The sequence below is a fragment of the Halichoeres trimaculatus genome, unplaced genomic scaffold (genome assembly GCF_033239565.1).
Source record: "Halichoeres trimaculatus isolate MK-OKI-2021-1 unplaced genomic scaffold, fHalTri1.1 fHalTri1_scaffold_1, whole genome shotgun sequence".
In the NCBI taxonomy this organism is placed as follows: Eukaryota; Metazoa; Chordata; class Actinopteri; order Labriformes; family Labridae; genus Halichoeres; species Halichoeres trimaculatus.
Window position 1 is genome coordinate 43,702,773 of NW_027437179.1, and position 26,776 is coordinate 43,729,548.

Sequence of the window (26,776 nt, forward strand, 5' to 3'; positions counted from 1 at the left end):
GTCATTCCCAGAACCTACGGCTCCTAACCTGCAGATTAAGTGATTAAAGAGTCTCTGTCTTTCTATATTTATCATATCTGAACTGTCCTGAGGATCGTTTATAGAAACCAAAGACAAGTTTATTATTCAAACAAGACTGTTTTTCTTTTTATTTCTTCAAGTTACCAAAAGCAGAAAACACAAATGTTTACACATCCGAGCATGATGGACTCCAAAGTGCCACAAACACTAGAAAATGCACAAGATACAAAAACTGAAAAAGTCTCAGAGAGACTCAAAAAAACTCATCACACGTCACATCACGTGATTTAGTCAACACCAGAGTTTGACTTTGACTTTAGACGTTTGAAATCAGAGGAAACTGAACCAAACTAAACTCCTGAGCGGATTAAAAAAATGTCTGGTTTTTTTTGTATCAGGATGGTGAGAAAAAAAAAACTTGATCTCAAATGATTCAGATGAAATCTGTTAAGTATGATGCTACCCAAAGGAAAAAGGACAGAGGACCTTCTCTGTCTGAAACGGTTTTTCTCCGTCCAAAGGTTTGACGTGCTTGAAAATGAAAAGTTGTGTTGGGTCAGAGTTTGGGGTGAAAGAGGGACGGTGCTGAAGACGTACGAGCCAAACCTCCATAACAGCACCGTCCTCAGACTGTCCTCAGAGCTACAAACTTCTCAAACACACCAACATTTCTTCACAGCAAGAGACGACCCAGGTTAGCCAACCCTGAGGGGCGGAGCTACAAGGACAACGCCGTCACCACGGACAAAAAGCATGGGGATGTTCCTTTTGGTCGACTGAAAAGACACAAATAGGAAAGGATTTATCATTTCATTAAAACGTCTCTTTTTTTAAAAGACTCCCAGTCACTCTCTCTGCAGCACAGCACGTTTTTAAAAAGCTCCAACATGAAGATTTACACAGAGAATTTTCCTTTTTCTCATTTAAAACTTGATAGAAACTCAATCTTACTTCAAAACCAGCCTTTATTTTCACAACAAACCCACAGCTATGCTCCTTTCCCATTTACACACTTCACACCTGATGACAAAGTCAGGAGCAGTCCATCGTGTTAACGCCACACTGATCCAAAACTACAACTTTCATCCAAAACCTCTTAAAAAAGCAAAACAACTTTTTACTCTGTCAGACACACTTCTGCAAATGTTCTCTGTGTGTATGTGAGATGATGGTTTCAAAGTAAAAAAGGCAGAAACCACTGGAAGGAGAGCCTCCATGAGTTCAGACGTGTGTAGGAGCAAACATCAGCGGCTGTGGCTGTAAGTAAAAAAGGAAAGGAGCTGTAGCAGAAAGAAAGCCGGGTCGTACCTTGTAAAGTTCTTCATAAGTCTCCTCGTCGATCTCCACCGTCGTCACCGTCTCCTCCACATCACCCAGGATCATGTTCAGGTGCTGATCGTAAGCCTGAGACGGATAAAGCAGAATCATTCAAACAACTGTTACACATAATTTCAACAAACACAAAAACAAAAAGAAACAAAAGTTATCTTTAAGATCTAATATCATGGACTGCAAGACGTGTAACTCACATGCAGTCGACCTCGGAGCTCCCGGTCGTTCCTCATCTTGACGTAGATCCTCTCATCCAGACTGAGTCTGATCAGGTCCAGAGGCTCCTCCACTGTGTTGGTGGTCGGTTGCTGCAGCACATCGAAAGGTTAGACTGAAGACTGATTCAGTGGTAACGATTCAAAGCTGACTCATTTTTCAACATTTTGAAGTTTGGTGGTTGGAAATAGAGGTAGACCGATATATCGGCTGGCCGATATATCAGGCTGATATTTGGACATTTGTCTCTATCGGCCATCGGCCGTACTTTCTTTTAAAAAGCCGATTTTTGATCCGTTGTATAAAATGACGCAATTTTTGATCAGGCACAAAAAAGATGAGCACCTCAAACTTGTGGAACCACTTGGATACATTACATACTTTTGTTCAAATTATATTCATAAGTTTAAATTTCTTTTTTGACATTTTAAGAAGAGTGTGAATGTTTACTACTGCTTGTTACATTGTGTGTTTACTCAGACAAAATATGTCATTGTTTTGAAAGCTGAATAAATGTTCAGAGGACTGGACACGACTTGTTGTAATAGATTTCTTTTAGTTGCTCAGAAATTGCTGCATTTCACAAAAATGTGATAGATATATATTTATTTAACAATCGGCCTGAATATCAAATTGGAAAAATCGGCTATGCATATCAGCATCAGTTGGAAAGCACTAACATCTATTTCTACACAGCTAGAAACGTCTTTATGGAGCTACAGAGCTCCTTGCAAATTGTTTCATAGTCAGAGCTGTATTCTTTACTTCATTGATGATCACGATAAGAGGAAGAAGGTGCAAGGCTGAAGATTTCACAATTTATTTCACTTTTTAATTTAATCACATTTAGTCATAATCAAACGGGTAAGAAGTGGCAGAAACAGCATCTCCTCCATCATGTTTCACCTGCTTTATTCCTTAATGATGATGTTTTATGTTAATGAGGGCGAGGCACATGTAACATCAGGTTGTAGCGCTATGTTAATGCTTTTAAGTGACTCTATGTGGGTGAAATGGAGGGACTACCTCAGCTTTGTTTACAGTGAGGCTAACCTAACTGAATGAAACCGAAATGATAAAAATCTATCGCTCAAACACACTGAATCAGTAGTCCTCCCACTTTATTTTGACTGACGGATAATGGAGTAATTTCTTCTTGAGAAAATAATTTAACGACCTGTTGAATTAGTTTTACTTATTTAACTCCCTTAATATAACTTGAATCAAAAACAACATAAAAATTAACCCTGCATTGTTCACTTAACATCATCTCTAGCGTTTCTCACGCGTTCAGTCATTCAAACTATAGCTTCTGATGCTAACGTAGCTACTGTGGTTAGCCTGTTTGACAGGCCGCGAACCGCTTTAAACATGAAAAACTCACCAAAGATAAAACGAGGAGGATAAGAAATAAATCCTTTCATTAAACTATCATTTTCCTCTTTGTTAGGTTTAGTTTAAACACGCTTCAGTGATATAAATGTAATATTTAAGACTGATGCACCAACCTGCTCCACTTCGTCCGCCATTTCTTTCGAGTCTGCGCGGTGAGGTCTGACGGCGGTGCGTCGGTTGCCAGATCCCCGAGAAACAAGCGTTTGGAGAAAACACTTTTCTCCCGTAAGAACTCAACATAATGAGAATAAAAACATTAACTGCTGTTGGTTTTGCAAAGACAAGCAGCGTAAATTAAAAATGTTAACTTCATGGATTCACGATTAAAATATGTGTTTTCATGTAAATAGTAAAAGAAAAAAAAACATGTAAGATAGAAAATAATACTTAAAGTATGTCTCTGTGTTAGCAAATTATGGGAGTAAATGCCCAATGGTCCTTAATTTTTTTTTTTTTTTTTTTACAAATATTAACTTATTTTACCATTTTGTTGGTAAACTTAACACTAACAACGCCTCTAATGGTGGGATATCTGCAAACCTGGCAACCCTCTGTTATAACATAAGCAGTACCATTCTCCTCTCTTCCTCTCTCCTTCCAGACTTTTCCATCCAGCTCGTCTCCTCGATGGTTTTTCACGGTGGGTGATGATTTAACCTTTAATTTGATCATTTTTAATCTAAACTCATTGTTCTCCCTCTCATTCAGCTGTTACAGGCGTTATTTACAGCGTACAGTGACTCGTCCAGCGGCAGTAAAGCAGGCAGGTTTACAGTCCGGGTGTCGTGTTACAGGGTCAGCGCTGTTTGAAGTTCAGGTTGAAATAAGTGTGAGCCACAGATACAGGACACTCCGAGGGTCACGCGTGGAGTGATTCTCCTGTTTCACAACTGTGAGGAGACGCTAAGTGACACCCGGGAATCATGCATATTATTTATAACCTCTGAGAGGAGAAAACTGCCTCTGAATGAATACAAACTGAGAGTTACTGAGTTATAATTCACATTACAGGGTTTATCTCTACATTACAGAGCATTTGTCCACATGGCACCTGTACCCTGTGTTACTGCCACGTGTGCACACTGAAGGTGGACTGTACAGCCCGTACCCTGAGCTCTCTTTGCTAATGCCCGGTTTTTGTTGGGTTAACGTTTTAATTTTTAAGTACTTACTATTTTTTTGGACTAGTGTCTTTTAATTATGTGAGGTTTGTTCAGACAGATATTGATAGAAACGTGTTGCACCCAACGTTCAATATGTGACAGTGTAGGGCAAAGTCAACAGAATAGACAACGAGATAAAATATGGCTGCATTACGTTTTCATTATTATTACTTATTGGCTATAAATAAAAAAGAATAATAAGAAGAAAATAGATTATTCTGTTGTTGTTTATTATTATTATTATTATTATTTTTATTTCTTTAAATATACAGGGCGCCAAAGAGCTGTGTCAAATTAACTTGTTATTAAAGAAGTAACAACACAGATATACATTCATATGCAAAGACAAAAACAGTAATAAAAATAAAAACAAAGGTTACAAATAAAATATTAATGGTAATAATAATAGTAGTAGTATTGTTATTAATAATTTAAAATTTGAAAAAGCCAAAGTAATATTTTGAGGTTTTTTTCTGATTTTTGTTTGTTTGTTTTTTTTTTTAGAAATGTTGTAATGATTTAAGAAGATAAAAATAGTTTACAAGTTTAAAACCTGGAGCTGTTAAATGTTTTGCTGCTTTTTTTTAAAACGTGCTGTTATTTGTTCAATACGAGTTTCCTACATTTATTTTGAAGCATGTGTCTGATATTCTTGTACCTGTTTCTGTATATTTAGAAAATGTGTGTGTGTTTGCATGTGTGTGTGTGTGTGTGTGTGTGTGTGTGTGTGTGTGTGTGTGTGTGTGTGTGTTGGTGCGACCGGATTATCGGGTCATTTTATCGGTTTACGTACCGACATTACCAGGACACCACCGGATTATGGGGACACCTCAAGTGTCCCGATAAGTCGAGCAGCGTAGACGCATTACAGACGATGCCAGTAAGTGCCTCGTGCTTTTTCTCGACATGTCCTGACAAGTACGGAAATCTAACTTTTTTGTGTCTCACACACAAAGTCATACACACGGAAAAATTTTGGCGCCATTTGGTTTTCATACACAAAAACCGGATATTCACACACAAATTTAGCACAGTTCATTGGTTTAGCGCTTTCGTGATGTTCTGCTCAGTGATTTGCTGCTCTCGACGTCAGTCTGGGAGGCTCCTGCACCGTGATTGGCTTCGCAGTCTGCTGCTGCAGAGACTCACAGAGAGCAAAGATGGCCGCGATTTAAATGGACTAAGGTAAGGGAAATGTTTGGTTTGTCTTCTATAAGCTTGAATTTAGTAAATTTACTGCTGATTTCATGTTTTGGACATTTACTGTGCTTATTCAGTCTGTTGTATGGAGTTGACCTGCTGTGCTAACATAGTAGCTAACGGTCTGTTCGTGCTCTCCTGCAGCCTCACGTGGAGACGTGTTCCCAAGTTAAACTTTTCAAAACTATCAGCGAGTGAAAAAGGCTTTAAACTTAGTCTTTGAGACAGGACACATAACAGAGGTAGGCTATGGATAAAAATGAGTAAGTCTCTCTAGCTTCATTCGGTACTACCTTGCTCAAACAACAACAAAAAAACCTTCTGAACTAGCGCCCCTTTTTCGATTCATAAATCATTAAATATTCATCCCACCTACGCATAGAGGCCATGGTTAAGGTCTCAATAAGCTAAGCTTTCCGAGGATATGTGTTGTTTGTTTGTGGGCCAAGGCCTCTTGAAGATATAAGTGTTTAAAGTTGTGTCGGGTTTTGCTACTGGTCAGATCAGCTATTCGTGCGCCGCTCTCTCTCCCCATTTATTCTGCACCTCACTCGGCCAAAAAACCGACTCTTAACCAGCGCCCCGTTTTTGATTCATAATTCATTAATTATTGATCCCACCAACATGTGGAGGCCATGGTTAAGGTCTCAATAAGTTAAGCTTTCCGAGGATATGTGTTGTTTGTTTGTGGACCAAGGCCTCTTGAAGATAGAAGTGTTAAAAGTTGTGTCGGGTTTTGCTCCTCATCAGATCAGCTGTTAGTGCGCCGCTCTCTCTCCTCATGCATTCTGCACCTCGCTCGACCTGAAAAATCCCCTCTGTACTAGCACACAGTTTTGGGTTCATATTTCATTAATAATTAATCCCAGCAATGTGTGGAGGCCATGGTTAAGGTGTCAACAAATTAATCTTTCTGGATATAAACATTTTTAGTTGGTGAGCCAAAGCCTCATGAAGATAGAAGTGTTTAAAGTATGTTGGTTTGCTTCACATCAGCTGAGATGGAGCAGGTGAGACATGTTCATCATTGATGATGATGATTTGGAAATAGAAATGTGTTAATGATGGGATTTAGACTAAGACTAAGGGAAATAATGGTTTTTATTTTATTTCTTGATCTTTGCCTCTGTAATCCCTGTGTTTTCTTCTCTTAACTTTTAGTTTTCAGTGTTGTGATTGTTTCTTAGTGTTTCTGGTTCCCTCTGTGTCTGCACACTTCTCAGTGTCAAGTTTTTATTGTTCCCTGTTTTATTTTGTAGTCTTTGCCCCTGTGTGCCTCTAGTTTTTGCTTCCTGAGTTTGTCCTTGTGATGACCCTGATCATCCTCACCTGTGTGTTCTTTCACAGGTGTGTCTGATTGTCCCTGTGACTTCAGTCTCTGTGTTTCTCTCCCTCTTGTTGTCTGTGCATTGTAAAACGTTTGCCTCCTGTGTCACCAACCTCCCAGTGATTTTTCATTTTCAGTTGGATTTTGTTTAAGTTTTATTTTTGCCCATTTTGGTAAATGAAATACTTTTTGTTTAATCTGCAACGTGGTCCTTTTTCCTTTTGAGTTTTCTTTTGTGCGACAGAGGTAGCTGACCCTTAAGTAACTTAACTAAATAAGTTTGTTTGAGGCAAAGCTTAACTAAGAAAAGTGTCTCCATGAAACATCGGGTCCCCTAAAGGTCACATCAGATCAGTCTGCTGAGATGAGGGAGGGGGCTGAATGAAAAAACATGTCGTTTTGTGGTGGTCAAAAACTCAGGGAATAACTGACGTGTAAATGTCAATGAGGGAAGACAGGTTTTGTTTGCCTTTAAATGTTATTAGCTTTAAATACCAATAAAGTTGTAGAGAAAGGTTTATACAAGTTTTGGCCTTTGCATATGTCTCTGTTATGCATATAAAGTAAAAATCACAGGATAGAGAGCTGCTTTTCTTGGGATGAAAGGTGTCAGGTTAGTCCACCATATTTAGTCCTGACAATGCAATTTTAGAACACTGCCTACCCTCCTGGTTTTGTGAGACTGATCTAACTTTGCTTCCATAATATTCAGTAGCTTTTATGAGTAGGGTGCGTATTACCGTTGGTGCTTATATCTACCAAACTACCACTACATATTTATATGTTTTAAATATTACTGAAGGATTTATACATTCTAAACATTTACAAGCCATCATCCATTTACTAAAGTATGTCTGAAATTGAATGCTATTGTCTTGGCATAACAGCAAAGATGACTGAGAGGAGGAGCAGCAGCAGAGGATACTCCTGAACAAGATGCACTGGAACATATCATTGAGGGAAGAGATTAAGCTCTCCAAGAAGGAACATTTGTCGACAACTTTAAAGGTAAGTTTTTCACTCATTATATTGAAGTTTGTCTTTCTTTGTGTCATAGAATTGCTATTGTAGCCTGGTGTAAAAGTTAGGAATTAATAAAAGTTAGTTCTTAATAGAGTAAGATCAACTTTGGCCCTAAGATATGACATCAGTCAAAATGCGACTCTTTTCACCAAAATGTATTCTGATTCATCAGAGCAAAATATTAGATTCCATCAAAACTGATAAATTCTGTGATGATTTCATGAAGAATCCACAGGCTCTGAGGCTCAGTGGAATTTGAGGTCACTCTTAAAATTCTTAAATACATATGAGAGGGTTTGTTTCAAAGCTCCAAAGTTTCCTTCTTTCCTCCACTTGCGTCTTGTGTCTTAGGACAGGGTCACACTGGCCCTCCAAAACGTGCTGTGCTTAAGCACGATTGCCCCCCTGCAGCGCCGATCCCCAGCTGGAGAGTACGGCCGGCGGTCACACCACCCCATTATGAACCAGACTTTAGCGGGTATCAGACACGCGCACTGCCCGCCTTCGTCATCGTGAAGCATTTGTTTACATGAAGCGCGATCTCATCAGAGTCAGCACAATGAGACACAGAGAGCACTGCTACAACTTTAGAGACTTTTGGACTAATATTAAGATCGCACGTGCTGTCCGCGTGCTTGTGCTCGTGCGTGAAGTAAACCGTGCCGAAGCCCACCTCTTCGAAGCATGCCGAAGCACGGAAGGGAATCGTGCTTGAGCACGGCACAGTTGCAGTCACACTTGCTATTCCAAACGTGCTTTACGGCTGAAGCGTGCTTAGGCACGGCACGATTGGCCAGTGTGACCACGTCCTTAGTCCCTCCCACCAGAGATGCACGAGAGAGACGCAAGGAAATGAAGAGAGGGGAGAGGAATCAAGGCGATTTGTTTTAAGAGCATTGAGACATCCTTTCCTCTGGATGTGTTTCACTGATGACAGCAGCAGCTGATCACCTCTAGATCATCTGTCAGTCAGCTCTAACAGCTGTTTGTGTGTCTGCACATGTGCACTGTAATAACTAATAAGACAAACAGTAACAGAGCTTTGTTTGTTCCTGTGATCTGTTTAACACGTTCCCATGGAGAAAATCTGCTCTCTGTTTATTCTGTGTGCTGTTTAGAACCACACGGATCACTTTACCTGTAAAATGCATCATTTTTAGAGTAATTATTCAGTCTTTATCTAGATCATCATTGTTAACTCTGACCCTTATTAATATAAGCTAGTTTATTGTGTCAGTGTTTGGTATTAAACTCCCGTTACATTGATTTCATGATGGTTGTGTTCAGTGTTTTGTGCTTTAAACTCACAACAAACACTTTTTTTAATCCCAGCTCTATGACCTGTTACCGATCAATCCTCAGTGCCTGTTTTCAGCTCGTCTTTTCTCTCATTAAACTCTGTTGTGTTTGTGAAGTTTCATGTAGAGAAGTCTGAGCCGCTGCAGCGTCCGATCAGAGAGTGATATTCCAAATGGGGGCATGTCTGTCAGTGAAGAGACTTCAGAAAAGCCAGCTCTCCTGTTTCCTCGATCATAGCTCCTCCGGTCAGTCTTCTTCTGCCTCCCTCCTCTCTCCTCCGAGCACAATTATCACTTTGGGACAGCATTAATATGGCGATTGGGAAGTACTCTTTGTGGCACAGAGGAGAGAGGAGACTGTAGTTTATTGCTTTGAGACACACTCACAGTGACATTTTTTGGCTATGCTGCAAAGGTGGCTGGTTTTATTTGGCCTACTTTTTCATTGTTTTCTCTGCTGCAGCCACTGCCTCCTGTCAGTGTCAGTGAATAATTACTCTAAAAATGATGCATTTTACAGGTAAAGTGATCCGTGTGGTTCTAAACAGCACACAGAATAAACAGAGAGCAGATTTTCTCCATGGGAACGTGTTAAACAGATCACAGGAACAAACAAAGCTCTGTTACTGTTTGTCTTATTAGTTATTACAGTGCACATGTGCAGACACACAAACAGCTGTTAGAGCTGACTGACAGATGATCTAGAGGTGATCAGCTGCTGCTGTCATCAGTGAAATACATCCAGAGGAAAGGATGTCTCAATGCTCTTAAAACAAATCGCCACGATTCCTCTCCCCTCTCTTCATTTCCTTGCGTCTCTCTCATGCATCTCTGGTGGGAGGGACTAAGACACAAGTAAACCACGCAAGTGGAGGAAAGAAGGAAACTTTGGAGTTTTGAAACAAACCCTCTCATATGTATTTAAGAATTTTAAGAGTGACCTCAAATTCTACTGAGCCTCAGAGCCTGTGGATTCTTCATGAAATCATCAGTATAAAAAGAATTGCATATCGCCTAATGAGATTGGGCGGCTGTGGCTCAGTTGGTATTAAGGCATGTTGTAACTGTAAGACTGCAAGTTCAATTTTAGCTTCAACAGTCAAGAGTCTGTCCTGGTTAGGCAAGATACCTTACCCCAAACTGCTCTTGGCAGCTGTTCTGCCAGGTATAAATGTGAGTGAATGGAATAATCTTTGTGATGTGTAGAAATTTGTCAGCCTGTAAATTATTTTCTACCTCACTGAATCCTACTTTTTTTCCTCAATCTCAACTAAGTGATAGCATTTTGAGAGACAGTGCATTTTCCCTTTGCTATTTCAGGCACCTTGTGAAGAGCAAAGTGACCTGAAGGTCAATGAAAGTGAGCCAGCACCAAAATAGGCAAGTACTAACTGGGCTTAATATGTCAAAAATGTTATTGGCCCTTTGGGTATGTATTCTAGGCTCACTACTCCTGTCTTTCTTCTTCCCTGCTGAAATATTAGCTAACATTTCTGCTATCAACATGGCCAGTGTCATGAAATATTGTTTGTTGAATCAACGAGAATTGTTTTTGCTTCAAAAAATTTCAAATTTGGTTTTGTCATTGGCTCACACAGGAAGCCTTGGTGGGAGTGATGCTGAGATGACAGGGGTCAGTCCTGATCCTGGGCCATTGAAGGTGGTCTATACATGGTAAGTTGCCTGTATTTTTTGAATGTCATGCTTTTACATCCAATCATAATTCAGTTCTGTTTGGTCATGACAGTATTCAGGAGTCTTCACAGTGTTGAATGTTTTTAACTACCTGATACAGCTCAGGACTGTCAGAAAGCAGTGGCCTGTGAGGACAAGAACAAACTTATAGACTGTTTCCATATTTGCATACTATACCAACTGTGCATACTGATTTGGCCCAAATGCAGTAGGTAGTATGTAGGGATGGGTACCGAATTAGGTACTTTTATAGGTACCGACCAGATTTCTGTCAAAAGTACAGGGTACCGATTCATGTAAAATCAAAAGGTGCCATGTTTGGGTACCTAAATGCATCCTTGTGACTGTGAATGAGTAGAATAATAATAATAATAATAATAATAAACTTTATTTATATAGAACAAGTGTTTCTTAGTGCTTAGTGTTACTTAGTGCTTTACATAATAAAAATGGGCATTAAAAGAATTAAGAGAGGAAATGACAGAGAGAATAAAGAGAGAAATGTGAGGCGCAACAGAGAAGACAATAAAAAAGAATAAATAATACATTAAATAAGGAAATAGCATCTTTAAAATAAAAGCAATAAAAGGGTAAAACAATTAAGACAACAAGAGTTAAAGGATATAAGAAGCTGCCCGTAACACTGTCGTATTGAAGCAGCAGTTCAACAATTAAAACGCGCTCAGCTAAAATCTCCAGTAAAAGCACATCTGTAAAAATAAGTTTTTAAAAGAGACTTAAACGAGGACAAAGAGTCTGCCATTCTGATCTCCTCGGGCAGGCTATTCCATAGGATGGGTGCTTTGACAGAGATGGCCCGGTCACCTCTAGTCCTCAGCCTCGACCTCGGCACGGCGAGCAGGGTCTTGGCTGAGGATCTCAAGGTACGACCGAACACATATGGCCTGAGGAGACCAGAAATATAGTTAGGAGCTAGACCGGAGCGTGCTCTAAAAGTCAGCAATAAAATCTTGAAATCAATTCTAAAATGAATGGGGAGCCAATGGAGAGAAGCTAAAACAGGAGTTATGTGCTCTCTCTTTTTTGTTCCTGTGAGGAGTCGTGCTGCTGCATTTTGGACAAGCTGCAACCTCTGCACTCTGTGCTGGTTTAAGCATGTGTACAGAGAGTTGCAGTAGTCCAAACGAGAGGAAATAAAAGCATGAATGACAACCTCAAGATTTTTTCTAGATAAAAATGGCCTTAGTTTTGAAAGCTGCATAAAACAAGACTGTACAACTAGGTTGACATGCTGGTTCAGACTGAGGTTCTCATCAAAGATGACACCCAGGTTTTTACAGCTGGTAGTAACATTATTGGAAAGTGACCCTAGATGTTTCTTAATTCCTCTAGAATCAGGGCCAACAATCAGAACCCCCGTCTTATTGAGATTTCATTGAAGGAAATTCTGTGACATCCAGCATGTTATGTCAGAAGAGTTGGCAATTTTCCATGCTGGACGTGAACAGAGCATTGCAAGGATATATAGTGAAGAAGAAATAATTTAAATAAAAAAAGTTTTATTAAACAAATTGATATTTCTTACCACACAAACACAGAAAGTACATAAAATTGGTACTTTGAGTACCAGTACCGATTGCCAGGTACCATATTGTTTCAAATGTGAAAGAATTGAAAAGAATAGGACTTTATTTGTCATTGCAGTGCAAAGCAGAGTCCTGCACGGGTCCAATTTTCAAGATCCGCCCCACCCCGACGTACAAACCTGCACCCGAACCGCAAACCTGCTCATTAGCCTGATTAGTACCGCAACCTGATCCGACCCGTTGAAACCCGACCCACAGCCCGACCCGCAGCCCGACCTGCAACTGTATTTGAGGTAATCATTTCGGGTCATATTGTCTGAAAATTGAACGGCATATCGCCATAGTTCAGATGCCAGTGAGTAAACAACGCACCTCAATGAAGCAACTCTTCCAATAAAAGCCTGACTTCAGCTCCATCATCAACCCTCTGTGATCTTCTCACATACAACTGTAAAATCACTCGGTTTTTACGCTCAATGCTTTTAAACTTTTAATCTCTTAAAAGGACCTTTACATGTGCAATAGTAGACTTACTTTTTGTCCAGACTTAAGCAACACTCAGCAGGTACGAGCAGTGATCATGTCACAACTAGGGGTGTAATGATCCATCGATATACATCGATACATCGATTGGTTAAGCAATGATCCAATCACATCGATGGAAAGTCTAAACATCCATCATCATTGTGGTCGTTAATGTACGCCTTTATTTTGAAATCCCGACTGGACATGCGTGTCCGTCTCCGTCCAACGGCGAGTCGTTCTGAAGTTTCCTCTCAGGCCTCACGCACTCAGCGTATGAGACACACATTTGAACCTTTTCACTTTCTGACACGTCACGCCTGATATTTCTCCTGCTGTAAAATGTTCTGTTTAGCACCCAACGAGTCACACCGCTGTAGGCGAACGTGTAGCAAGACGCTGTTAGCATCACAGAGCTAAAAGAGAGCCAGACATATCCGCCAATCATAAAATAGCTTTCCTGTATACGGTCGACCTGACTGCAGAGGATGCAGGCTGCACACAAGACAGGAGTGCATCATCACACAACTGCAGTGAGTTATCTTATAATTTGATTTTGTAGCCACTGATTCATGAAACTTCATACAGTTAAAAAGTAAAACGGCGAGAGCTTAGTGTCATTCCTCCTCCACATCCACTATTACACAGTGAAACAAAGTCTGATCACACTGACATACAAACTGTGCTTATCAGGCATCACAGTAAAAAAAAAAACTATCAATGTTAAGTTCGTTAAGTTGATAGTTCTAATGTTGAACAATAGAAATGTTTGGGTTTAATTAAAAACAAAGCTTCACATTTTTGGTTTGATAGAAAATGGTCAAATGTTGGAGGTCAATAATAAAGTTTATGTGATCAGTAATTTTTAATTATAGTGTTGCATCATTACTTGATATAATAATCAAACATTACAGTATAACAGTAAGACCCATAAGGTAATTGTGGGGGCCAAAAAGCACCTTACCTGAATTTAACCAGTTTTAATTTTAAAACATAATTAGATCATACAGATGGCTATAATCCTCGACAAACTATCATACCTAAAGGTCAGCACATCGTTCCACATTTCAGAAATAAAACTATCAAAATTGTTTTGTATTTCTTTCTTGCCTCAGGTGAAATGTTGCTGATTATGTTCAGTGAGGACATAATATCGTCTTAAATCGATCGAAGGCCCCTGAATAGTATCATATCATATCGTGACAGACTTTGTGATATCGGCAAATATCATATCGTTGTCCTAAGAATCGATATTGTATCGTATCGTCATGAAACTGGTGATTTACACCCCTAGTCACAACCATGGATGTATTACAAGAACTGGATAGTGTGGCTATATGGTCACAGCCTTACAACCAGCTTACAACTTACGTTTTTATTTTATTGTATTTATTATTATTTTATATTCATTTTGATGTGTCAAACTAAAACCCGCGACTCGACCTGCATGTTATATTTTCCACCCAGATCCAAACCCGGGAAAAAAAAAACGACTAATCGCAGGACTCTGGTGCAAAGTACAACGAAACTGTAAAGGTACCTTTCCCTAGTAGTATGGAGTATACAGACAACTAAGATTTACAGGACGCCAAAAATACCCAGATGGTATTCGGAGTTACCAAAAAATCCACAGTATGCACCAGACCAGTCTACTCCTGTACGGTTTGTCACAATGCAAAGCGCTGACTGGACACAGCGTTGTTGACATTTCCATCAAGGAATCTGCAAGCAGTCTACTATAACAACTCAAATCACTCTGCTGATAAAGTTTACGTAATTACACTGATTGGTATTTAAGCAAAACACAAAATGGTTTTAAATTAAAAGGACATTCTTCTTAAGTATTTAAGGTTGAAGACTTTAATTTAAATTCTAAGATACTAAAAAACTAAATCTTATAAACAATAATTTCAACACTTTAAAATCAGTGAAAACTCTAAGACTCCAAACATTTTTTTTTAATTTGGAAGAAATTTGTGATAAACATTTGTCACTGGAGTTTTAAAAAAAATTAAAAAAAAACAACCAGCATCTGGCAGACGTACTACTCATGTCTGCGATATGCAGCTCTGTGTCAGCGTTTATCTGACTAACCTGCATTATAAGGACACCTCTTTTAGGCTCCCCTCCCCCACATATCTTCACAAAGTAAGTTTTATGTAGTTCCAGCAGCAAGCTGAGTTGTGTATCAGTTGTTCACCTGACTAACCTGCATTATAAGGACACCTCTTATAGGCTCCCCTCCCCCACACACCTTCACAAAGTAAGTTTTATGTAGATTTGGCAGCAAGCCTAGTTGTGTGTCTCAGTTGTTCACCTGACTAACCTGCATTATAAGGACACCTCGTTTTTAGGCTCCCCTCCCCCACATATTTTGACAAAGCAAGTTTAATGTGGATCCAGGTTGCAAGCTGAGTTGTGTGTCAGGTGTTTATCTGACTAACCTGCATTATAAGGACACCTCGTTTTTAGGCTCCCCTCCCCCACATATTTTGACATAGTAAGTTTCATGTAGTTTCAGCAGCAAGCTGAGTTGTGTATCAGTTGTTCACCTGACTAACCTGCATTATAAGGACACCTCGTTTTTAGGCTCCCCTCCCCCACATATTTTGACAAAGTAAGTTTTATGTAGTTTCAGCAGCAAGCTGAGTTGTGTATCAGTTGTTCACCTGACTAACCTGCATTATAAGGACACCTCTTTTTAGGCCCCCTTTTCCCGACACACCTTCACAAAGTAAGTTTTATGTAGATTTGGCTGCAAGCCTAGTTGTGTGTCTCAGTTGTTCACCTGACTAAAGTGCATAAAAAGGACACCTCTTCTTAGGCCTCCTTCCACATACCCAAACATCTTCACATATACCTTTTTCTACTTTACTGGTGCTGGTGCTAGTTCTAGGCCAGTGTCTTACTCAGCACTAACTCTTTGTGATCTTAGAGACAAAGAACTGTCCACAGGTGCTCAAAAATTGGTGCTTAAGAAACACCAACTTTAACCTGGGCCAGAGCCAATCACTGTGGAACAATGACCAAAGATCAGTGTAAAAAAAAACAGTCATTGTAAAAAAAAGTCTGAAGGAAGGCTGCCGGTTGAGTTGTTTTGTTTCCTTATCCATTATTTGAGATGAAGGCAAAGTTAAAGCACTGATTTGTCGCCGCTTTTACAGATCAGGTCTATATCTTATTATTTTATTTAACAAACTAAAAGGCCAAATGCTATTTATCATTCTTGAAAAGGCATGCTGCTCAATGAGTTGTCTGTTGGATCTTGGTGTTTACTTGTGTAAAGCTTGAACTGGAGGAGAAATTGAATTAAATGCATTGTCTCTTATAGATCAGGTCTATACCTCATCATTTTATTTAACAGACTTAACAGTCTGATATTATTTATCAAATTTACATGATGGGGTTCACTTTTGCCATGTGTATGTGTGTTTACATTATTCCCCTGCTCTGAATTGCACAGGGCAGAGATACGCTCCATTAACTGACATAAACACATGCGTGTAGCACACTGTCAGAAACAAGTATTGTAAAACAAATCTCTGCCTAGTTGCAAGCTCCGAGCTCCAACTCTATTGCCGTCTCTTGCCCTATACACCGGCAGCCAACACCAACTACCTCGCCCCAGAGCAGTTAAGTAGGCAGTGACTAACTGAAGTTTATAAATGACATAATGGCATGGCCCTGACTTGGCTCTTTGCCCTTTGGAAAACCAAACCTATTCTTAGGAGAATGTGATTTGAATCAACTAAGCAGAACCACTAGCACCAGCAACGTGCACTGGTGAAAAAAGGGTAAAAGTAAGTTTCATGTTGATTAGGTAGCAAGCTGTGTTGTGTGTCAGGTGTTTATCTGACTAACCTGCATTATAAGGACACCTCTCATAGGCTCCCCTCCCCCACACGTCTTCACAAAGTAAGTTTTATATAGATCCAGCATCAGGCTGAGATGTGTATCAGTTGTTCACCTGACTAACCTGCATTATAAGGACACCTCTTTTAGGCTCCCCTCCCCCACACGTCTTCACAAAGTAAGTTTTATGTAGATTTGGCAGCAAGCCTAGTTGTGTGTCTCAGTTGTTCACCTGACTAACCTGCATTATAAGGACACCTCGTTTTTAGGCTCCCCTCCCCCACATATTTTGACAAAGCAAGTTTAATGTGGATCCAGGTTGCAAGCTGAGTTGTGTGTCAGGTGTTTATCTGACTAACCTGCATTATAAGGACACCTCGTTTTTAGGCTCCCCTCCCCCACATATTTTGACATAGTAAGTTTCATGTAGTTTCAGCAGCAAGCTGAGTTGTGTATCAGTTGTTCACCTGACTAACCTGCATTATAAGGACACCTCGTTTTTAGGCTCCCCTCCCCCACATATTTTGACAAAGTAAGTTTTATGTAGTTTCAGCAGCAAGCTGAGTTGTGTATCAGTTGTTCACCTGACTAACCTGCATTATAAGGACACCTCTTTTTAGGCCCCCTTTTCTCGACACACCTTCACAAAGTAAGTTTTATGTAGATTTGGCTGCAAGCCTAGTTGTGTGTCTCAGTTGTTCACCTGACTAATGTGCATAAAAAGGACACCTCTTCTTAGGCCTCCTTCCACACACCCAAACATCTTCACATATACCTTTTTCTACTTTACTGGTGCTGGTGCTAGTTCTAGGCCAGTGTCTTACTCAGCACTAACTCTTTGTGATCTTAGAGACAAAGAACTGTCCACAGGTGCTCAAAAATTGGTGCTTAAGAAACACCAACTTTAACCTGGGCCAGAGCCAATCACTGTGGAACAATGACCAAAGATCAGTGTAAAAAAAAACAGTCATTGTAAAAAAAAGTCTGAAGGAAGGCTGCCGGTTGAGTTGTTTTGTTTCCTTATCCATTATTTGAGATGAAGGCAAAGTTAAAGCACTGATTTGTCGCCGCTTTTACAGATCAGGTCTATATCTTATTATTTTATTTAACAAACTAAAAGGCCAAATGCTATTTATCATTCTTGAAAAGGCATGCTGCTCAATGAGTTGTCTGTTGGATCTTGGTGTTTACTTGTGTAAAGCTTGAACTGGAGGAGAAATTGAATTAAATGCATTGTCTCTTATAGATCAGGTCTATACCTCATCATTTTATTTAACAGACTTAACAGTCTGATATTATTTATCTAATTTACATGATGGGGTTCACTTTTGCCATGTGTATGTGTGTTTACATTATTCCCCTGCTCTGAATTGCACAGGGCAGAGATACGCTCCATTAACTGACATAAACACATGCGTGAAGCACACTGTCAGAAACAAGTATTGTAAAACAAATCTCTGCCTAGTTGCAAGCTCCGAGCTCCAACTCTATTGCCGTCTCTTGCCCTATACACCGGCAGCCAACACCAACTACCTCGCCCCAGAGCAGTTAAGTAGGCAGTGACTAACTGAAGTTTATAAATGACATAATGGCATGGCCCTGACTTGGCTCTTTGCCCTTTGGAAAACCAAACCTATTCTTAGGAGAATGTGATTTGAATCAACTAAGCAGAACCACTAGCACCAGCAACTTGCACTGGTGAAAAAAGGGTAAAAGTAAGTTTCATGTTGATTAGGTAGCAAGCTGTGTTGTGTGTCAGGTGTTTATCTGACTAACCTGCATTTTAAGGACACCTCTCATAGGCTCCCCTCCCCCACACGTCTTCACAAAGTAAGTTTTATATAGATCCAGCATCAGGCTGAGATGTGTATCAGTTGTTCACCTGACTAACCTGCATTATAAGGACACCTCTCATAGGCTCCCCTCCCCCACACGTCTTCACAAAGTAAGTTTTATATAGATCCAGCATCAGGCTGAGATGTGTATCAGTTGTTCACCTAACTAACCTGCATTATTAGGACACCTCTTTTAGGCTCCCCTCCCCCACACGTCTTCACAAAGTAAGTTTTATGTAGATTTGGCAGCAAGCCTAGTTGTGTGTCTCAGTTGTTCACCTGACTAACCTGCATTATAAGGACACCTCTTCTTAGGTCTCCTTCCACATACCCAAACATCTTCACATATACCTTTTTTCTACTTTACTGGTGCTGGTGCTAGTTCTAGGCCAGTGTCTTACTCAGCACTAACTCTTCGTGATCTTAGAGACAAAGAACTGTCCACAGGTGCTCAAAAATTGGTGCTTAGGAAACACCACCTCTTATAGGCTTCCCTCCCCCACACGTCTTCACAAAGTAAGTTTTATATAGATCCAGCAGCAAGCTAAGATGTGTATCAGTTGTTCACCTGACTAACCTGCATTATAAGGACACCTCTTATAGGCTCCCCTCCCCCACACGTCTTCACAAAGTAAGTTTTATGTTGATTAGGCATCAAGCAGGTGTTTACCTGACTTAAAATTTCATGGTACTTGGCCCTATTTACTCTCTCCCTTACATGGATTACTCATCCTGTCCCTTTTGCAGAAAAACAGTCCCAAAGCATGAGGTTTCCACCCCCATGCTTCACAGTAGGAATGGTGTTTTTGGGCCGTACTTATCAATCTTCTTCCCCTTAACACCACTGGTTGAGTTTTTACCAAAAAGTTCTATTTTGGTTTTATCCGACCACATGATAGTCTCCCAATCCTCTTCTGGATCATCCATGTGCTCTCTGGCAAACTTCAGATGGGCCAGGACATTTACTGGCTTACACAGGGGGGCATGCCTGGCTCTGCAGGATTTGAGTCCCTCTGAGCATAGTGTGGAACTGATTGTAGCCTTTGTTACTTTGGTCCCAGCTCCCTGCAGGTCATTCATGAGGTCCCTCTGTGTAGTTCTGGGACTTTTTCTTACCGTTCTTATGATCATTTTGACCCTACGGGATGAGATCTTGTGTGGGGCCTCAGATGGAGGGAGATTATCGATGGTCTTATGTGTCTTCCATTATCTTCCAGTTGCTCACACAGTTGATTTATCAACACCATTGCTTGCCAATTGTAGATTCACTCTACCCAGCCTGGTGCAGGTCTACAGTGTCCTTCCCGTTGTCCTTGGACAGCTCTTTGGTCTTGGCCATAGTTGAGTTTAGAGTCTGACTGTTTGAGGCTGTGGACAGGTGTCTTTTATACAGATAACCAGTTAAAACAGGTGCCATTAATACAGGTAACAAGTGGAGGACATAAGAGCTTCTTAAAGAAGAAGTCAGGTCTGTGAGAGGCAGAAATCTTGCTTGTTTTTGTGGGAGACCAAATATTTTTTTTCCACCATAATTTGGGTCCTCGTCCACAGGAAGAGGGCACCTTGTAGCTTGTTTACAAATAAGTATCAGTGTATCTCTGATGAAAATTACAGACCTCTCTCATCTCATCGAGTCACCCCAAGTAGGAGAACTTGGAAAATTAGTAGCTGACTGAATACTTTTTTGCCCCCCTGTAGAAACAAACACTCATTGCAACTACCAAAGTAAGGCACTGATTACGTATCTTCTTGCTGAAGATGCTAATGGCCTTTATGTATTTTCAGCAGAAAATCAATAAATTACGACTGATGAGCCCACCAATGCCTCTGGTAATGTGTAATAAAGCCATAGATAGCTATTGCAGGCAATAATGCTTGTGTCCTTATGGAGGAGGAAGCAGATATAGGCTTTTCCCTGGCACTGGATTCACTCCTACCTCATAAGGACCCCCTTGAAAATGAGACGGTCCATCTCAAGGGGCTATCCTTCTAAATAAATAAATTCAAATTCAAATTCAAATTCAAATTCATAGGCCGCACTTGGTTCATCCAACTTGAATCCTTCTCTTCACAGTTTTCCCTGGTTACCTCAGGTGTGCCCCAGGGCTGTGTCCTGGGCCCCTACTCTCCATCATCTGCCTCCTTTCTCTTGGTAATATCTTCTGCAAATTCGGTATCCACTTCCACTGTTTTTGCAGATAACACCAAGCTTATCCAAAGCTAGCAGTTTATCTATCACCATAGACAGCTCCACAGTCTCCCCCTCTCCTCAAGTGAAAAGTCTGGGTGTCATCCTCGACAGCTCACTTTCTTTTCATTCTCATATAAATAGCGTAACCTGGTCTGCATATTTTCATCTACATAGCATTAATCGTCTCTGTCCTTCTCTGACTCTTCACTCTGCTGCTGTCCTGGTCCACAGCCTTGTCACCTCCCGTATTGACTATTGCAACTCACTTCTTTTTGGTGTCCCTAATAAATCCCTCCATGAGCTTCATCTGGTCCAAAATTCCACTGCCCGGATCATCACCAGAACACCCTCCTTTCACCACATCACCCCTGTCCTCCAGTAGCTTCACTGGCTCCCGGTTAAATTCAGAATCACCTTAAAATCCTTCTGAATACTTTTAAGGCCATCCACAACCTGACCCCACCATACCTGTCTGGACTTATCTGCATCGCCGCCCCTTCACGCTCCCTCAGGTCTTCCTCCTCTCTCCACCTCTCTGTGCCCTCCGCCCATCTCAGCTTTGGAACTTACTCCCACCGCACATCAAATTATAGACTCCCTTTCTCTATTTAAATCTAAACTTAAAACCCATCTGTTTCAAACTGCGTTCTCTACTCCCACTGAGCCATTTTAACTCCATGTCACTCCTGCTTGTCTGTTGGTTTTATTTATCTTTATGTCATTGTCTTTTTAAGTATGTTTTTAATTAGATGTTCAGTGTCCTTGGGTGTTTTGAAAGGCACTTTTAAAATATAAAAAATCATTATTATTATTTACTTATGTTTTTCTTTAAGTCTGATAATGGGAATTTGCCATACATCATGCTGTACTCAGAATTTGTTCAATGGTGTTATTTAAAATTGCATGTACTTTTTATATGAATCCAGTGTTAAAGTGCACCCAGTGGCTGTGGGATTACCTGTTACTTTGGGGTTAGGATGGAATCAATCATAAACATAAATAATTGGCTGGTAATTAACCAATTAATTTTCATGATTTTTAAAAAGACATTTCAAAAGTCTGTTTCTTTGTTTTTTTTCTTCAGTTAAGATTTAATTCAAGAACAATTTTAACAACAACCTTTCTATGTCTAAAGAGCAAGCAGCAAGACAGCCGAAAAGCAACCAGAAGGGACACTCCAAAATCTGTCTCTCAAGTGTGTCTGCTGCTTCAAGAGGTATGTGGATGTATGACTTATCACTTAACTTCATTAAGTGTATTTGTTTTTGTTTCTAGACCAGCTAATGAAAGTGAATAATACTTTTCAAAGACATTTTCTTCCTTTTAAATTCCAACAGGAATGCAATTGAGTGACTAAAAATGAAATAGAATTCCTTTCCCCCAGGTTCATACTTTTGATTATGACAAAAATAAATAAATAAAAATAAATAAGTCAATTAAATATAAAAAATTAGCATTATTACTACAACAAAAAAAGGAAGCTTGTCTCAAAGGTAAATAGTGGCATACAATTTTGAATCTTCAATTTCTCCTTTCAAGGATAAGATAAGTAAGAAAAGGAAAGTAATTATGAGAACAAAAACAAAAAGTGTTTCATTTCAACTAACCTGACCTTAGAGACACCGTCTGAGACTTGCATATCTATGGGGAAATCCAACCTGTATGATGACCATGTATTCAGTCTAATAGTTAACAGTTTGGCCCCCTCTTAATCCGATTAATTATGCAGTTTTTATTCCATTCCATCACCAGGTGTAGTGGGGAGGTTTTTGATGAATTTTTTGTTAACTTGTAGGTTGTCGAATGTACGTCTGGAGCCGTCCACTGTTATCAGTCTTGCTAGATAGTACAGGCTGTATGGGACTCCAGAGGACCATAGCTTGACCTTTACCTGATTGAAGGATGCTCACAGCTGGCCGACCTCGGGACTCATGTCGGGGAAGATGTAAACAGGGGATCTTTGTATTGGAGACACCCTTTATTCTTGGACAGGTTTTTTTGCGTGAGTCTTCGACTGCTGTCCTTCTTCATGGTAGAATATGTTTTGTCTTGTCTTATCGCCCGGGGTCAAAAAACAATCCTATACATGTATAATGGCTGGTCTAGAAAGTTACGTGTTATTTGGTAGGACAGAGCTGCCTCTACCTGCTGCTCACTCTATTTGACCGGAAGTGAAAGTCGTTTGTATTTAGGGAAAAGAAAAAGAATGGTATTGAATGAGGATGAGGTGACGAGTTCCAAAGGTATGTTTGTAACAATTTGTTTAAATACCACTCAGTCCTCCTCTGCACTGACTCCGGACATGTTTGCCTCTTTTTTCAGTGGAAAGGTGGCCAGCATCAGCAACCAGTTCTCTGAGCCTGACCAGCTTTGTCAGATCCAACCTGCTATCTATGCCTCACTCTGCTCTTTTGCTCATCTGAGTGAGGAGGAGGTCTTCAGACTTCTCCTTAACTCCAAACCCACAACCTGTCCTCTAGATCCTTTACCTACCAGCATCCTGCAGACCATTTTACCCATAACCAAACCTGCAGCCACACACATTAATTCCTCCTTGGAATCTGGGGTCTTCCCTGCAGCTTTTAAACAAGCTCAGGTCACCCCACTGCTCAAGAAACCAAATTTCAACCCAGCCCAGGCTAAAAATTACAAGCCAGTCTCACTTCAGCCCTTCCTGTCAAAAATACTCCAGCAAACAGTCTATAACCAAGTCTCTGAACATCTGCTGAAAAACAACCTGATTGACTCCTATAAATCTGGCTTCAGCTGTGACCACTCCACTGAGACTGCACTCCAGTCAGTCACAGAATCATTGCGACTGGCTTGAGCTGCTGGCCAGTCCTCTGTCCTACTACTGCTTGACTTGTCTGCTGCTTTTGACACAGTTAACGATCAAATCCTCTTCTCCACACTCTCTGAACTTGGCATCCCAGGATCTGTGCTGTTTTGGTTCAAGTCCTACCTCACAGACAGATCCTTCAGAGTGTCATGGAGAGGAGAATTGTCTAACTCACATGGCTTACCAACAGGGGTATCCCAGAGGTCAGTGCTTGGTCCCCTACTCTTTTCCTTATACACCACCTCACTTGGTGCAATGATTCACTCTCATGGCTTCTCTTACCACTGTTATAGCCACTCAGCTTTTCCTGTCTAGTCCACCTGATGAAATAACTGTCTCAGCTCAAATATCAGTATGTCTCGCTGATATCTCCACATAGATGAAGGAGCACCACCCTTAGCTAAATCTGTCCAAAACTGAGCTCATTGTCCTCCCAGCATGTCCCTCGGTTCAACCACAGATCAGTGTCCTGATTTATTCCAATCAACTTGTGTCCACAAACTCTGCCAGAAATCAGGGTGTCATGATTGATGACCAGCTGACCTTTAAGGTTCATGTCGCCTCGATTGCTCAATCTTGTCAATATGCCCTCTGTAATATCAGGAGGATCAGACTCTACCTTACACAACAGGCCACACAGCTTCTGGTACAGGCCCGTGTGATTTCACACATGGACTCCTGCAGCTCCCTTCTAGCAGGCCTCCCTGCGTGTACATTTAAACCTCTGCACGTCTGGTCTTTAACCAGCCCAAAACAGCACGTCACCCTGCTGATAATCCTTCTTCACTGGCTTCCAGTAGCAGCTTCAATAAAATTCAAAGCTCTTCTTCTGGCTTACAAAACATTGACAAGAACGGCTCCTGCCTACCTGGAGTCCCTCATCCAGGTCTACACTCCTTCTCGCCCACTACAATCTGCTTGTGAAAGACACCTGGTGCTCTCTGGCCAGACTCCCTTTCTACTCTGAGATGTGTGAAGACTCATCTGTTTAGGGAACACTTAAGCACCTCCCATTCTTTGTCCTCAGGGGTAGAATAAGTCAGACGGTCTCGGACCCAGCTCTTAGTGAATTTACAGCACTGATCATTGAATGTTGTTGAAGGTTGTATGATATTGCTGCAGTGATTAATTGTGGTTCTTTCACTTAGTTGCAGCACCAGCAGCTAAATAACTTTTAGCACTTTATCACACTAAGGCTTTCCCTTCTGTCCAAATTCTTTCTTATGTTGTACATTGCTTTGGGCAAAAGCGTCTGCTAAATGAAACTGTAGGAGTGTATCTAGTCTACCTAAATAAGAGGTGTCTCTTCACATCTACAAATACTTTCAGAGTCAAGTTCAAGTTGCAGCTTTATTTCAGTAAAGTGGTTTGTTTTTAGAATGAATGTCCCCAAAAGTGGTTTGAAGTTTGTACTGGCTATTCTAACAGTAGCATTTCTTGCTTCTCCAGGACAAAAGAAAAGTTTGCAACCAAGACCGATGCCGTCAGCTCCAAAGGTTGGAATTCATCCATTCATTCCATTAATTCTCAGATGATTAAACTTAATTTAGTTAACACAGTTGAATAAGAAAATGTTTATAGAAAACTTCAAGTGTAGTTCAGTTTAGTACATATCATGTCACAGACACATTTCTGCCCTAACAGTCCTTGGTAGCCAAATAAATATGATGTTTGTTTTTTCATGTGGCTTTTTCAAGAATTGCTATGGTTACTATTGAAAGCACATTACTTTGATAAGCAGAAAACTTTTTTTGCGCATCTGAGGGAAAGCAATGTTGCAGTCAGTAATGCAGTCATGTGGTACACCAAGACCAGAAATGCACAGCTGTTAAGGTTATTCCAAGTGTCATCACAATAATCTATTTTCACTTTGATTTTAATTAAACAATCACAGTGCTTGACTTTTGTAGATAACATAATGAATCTATATTTTAGTAGCTGAAATGTTATTTTAAAAAAATACATTGAACGACTATTTTCTTCAATCTTAACATATTGCATGTTCTTCTGATTGACAGAGATGAAATCCAGAAAAATGTGTGAAAAGACCATGAAGCAAGAACAAAATCAGTGCTGTGATGAAACACTTCATGACACACATTGAAAAGAGAAAGCTAGCAAGATGGAGCGCCAACAATGTAAGATTACTGAACACCCAGTTTTAGAAAACAGAAGTCTTTAATATTTGGGATTTTGTAAATAACCGGGGCCTTCAGTTAAGAGCACAAGGTTTTAAGTTTGTATGTTTTAACAGTTGTACTTTACTACATTGTTGTACAGTTGTACGATTCTTACTGTGGACATTCCCTGCTGTTGTATACAGTTTAATACTCAGTAAAACCAGCAGTTGTCACGTCTCATTTAAGGTGTATTTATTGTCATTCCAGGACAAAGATTAAAAAAGGGAAGGAAATTAGTACTGAGGGTCACATAAAAGCAGCAGAAAAAGTAATAGCAATAAAAAAAGAATTATGTAAATCTTAAATTGCCGACATAAAAATATGAAATTTAAAATAAATAAACCTTGTTGGATGTGTGTGATGTTTTGCAGGGTTGAGCGTTCTGAAAACCTCTGTGAGTAGCTGTTAGAAGGCTGGCTGTTTTGGTCCTGATGCTGCACTGCCTTTTTCCTAAGGGGAGGGCAGTCAACTGTCTATAGGCAAGGTGAGAGGGGTTCTTTAGAATACTGGCAGCTCTTCTCCTACAAATGATATATATGGGAGGGACTAAGGACGCGGTCACACTGGCCAATCGTGCCGTGCCTAAGCACGCTTCAGCCGTAAAGCACGTTTGAATAGGCCAGTGTGACCGCAACTGTGCCGTGCTCAAGCACGATTCCCTTCTGTGTTTCAGCACGCTTCGAAGGGGTGGGCTCCGGCACGGTTTACTTCATGCACGAGCACAAGCACACGGACAGCACGTGCGATCCATTATGTATAATCACCACGAGCGCATCTCACCACAATCATTTTAAACAAAGCGGTGGTGAGGGCTGTGTCGGGCGAAAACGACTCACCATAAGTCCAAAAGTCTCTAAAGTTGTAGCAGTGCTCTCTTTTTCTCATTGTGCTGACTCTAATGAGATCACACTTCATGTAAACAGATGCTTCACGATGACGAAGGCGGGCTGTTAGCGTCTGTGATACTCGCTAAAGTCTGGTTCATATTGGGGTAGTGTGACCGCTGGCCGTACTGGCTGGGGAACAGCGCTGCATGGGGGCAATCGTGCTTAGGCACGTTTTGGATGGCCAGTGTGACCGCGCTCATAGATGTTTGTGGCCAATGGGAGGCACCTAATGGGGATCTTATGCTGATTTTAC

The 26,776-nt window shown here is 40.5% G+C and overlaps 1 protein-coding gene and 1 long non-coding RNA gene across 2 annotated transcripts; one reads left to right on the top strand and one right to left on the bottom strand.

The window, feature by feature from the left end:
* Nucleotides 1-99: 99 nt before the first annotated feature.
* Nucleotides 100-3,195, bottom strand: lsm3 (LSM3 homolog, U6 small nuclear RNA and mRNA degradation associated). Its single transcript, XM_074674971.1, has 4 exons — nucleotides 3,078-3,195; nucleotides 1,551-1,661; nucleotides 1,330-1,425; nucleotides 100-797 (listed from the first exon to the last, which is right to left on the bottom strand). Exons 1-4 carry the CDS (start codon nucleotides 3,096-3,098, stop codon nucleotides 717-719), a joined length of 309 nt encoding a protein of 102 aa, XP_074531072.1. The 5' UTR covers nucleotides 3,099-3,195; the 3' UTR covers nucleotides 100-716.
* Nucleotides 3,196-7,109: 3,914 nt separating this feature from the next.
* On the top strand, nucleotides 7,110-26,365 carry LOC141801364 (uncharacterized). Its single transcript, XR_012599391.1, has 8 exons — nucleotides 7,110-7,662; nucleotides 10,296-10,359; nucleotides 10,578-10,649; nucleotides 12,336-12,510; nucleotides 21,753-21,833; nucleotides 24,906-24,952; nucleotides 25,475-25,594; nucleotides 26,008-26,365. It is a non-coding gene; the product is annotated as an uncharacterized LOC141801364 (long non-coding RNA).
* Nucleotides 26,366-26,776: the final 411 nt, after the last annotated feature.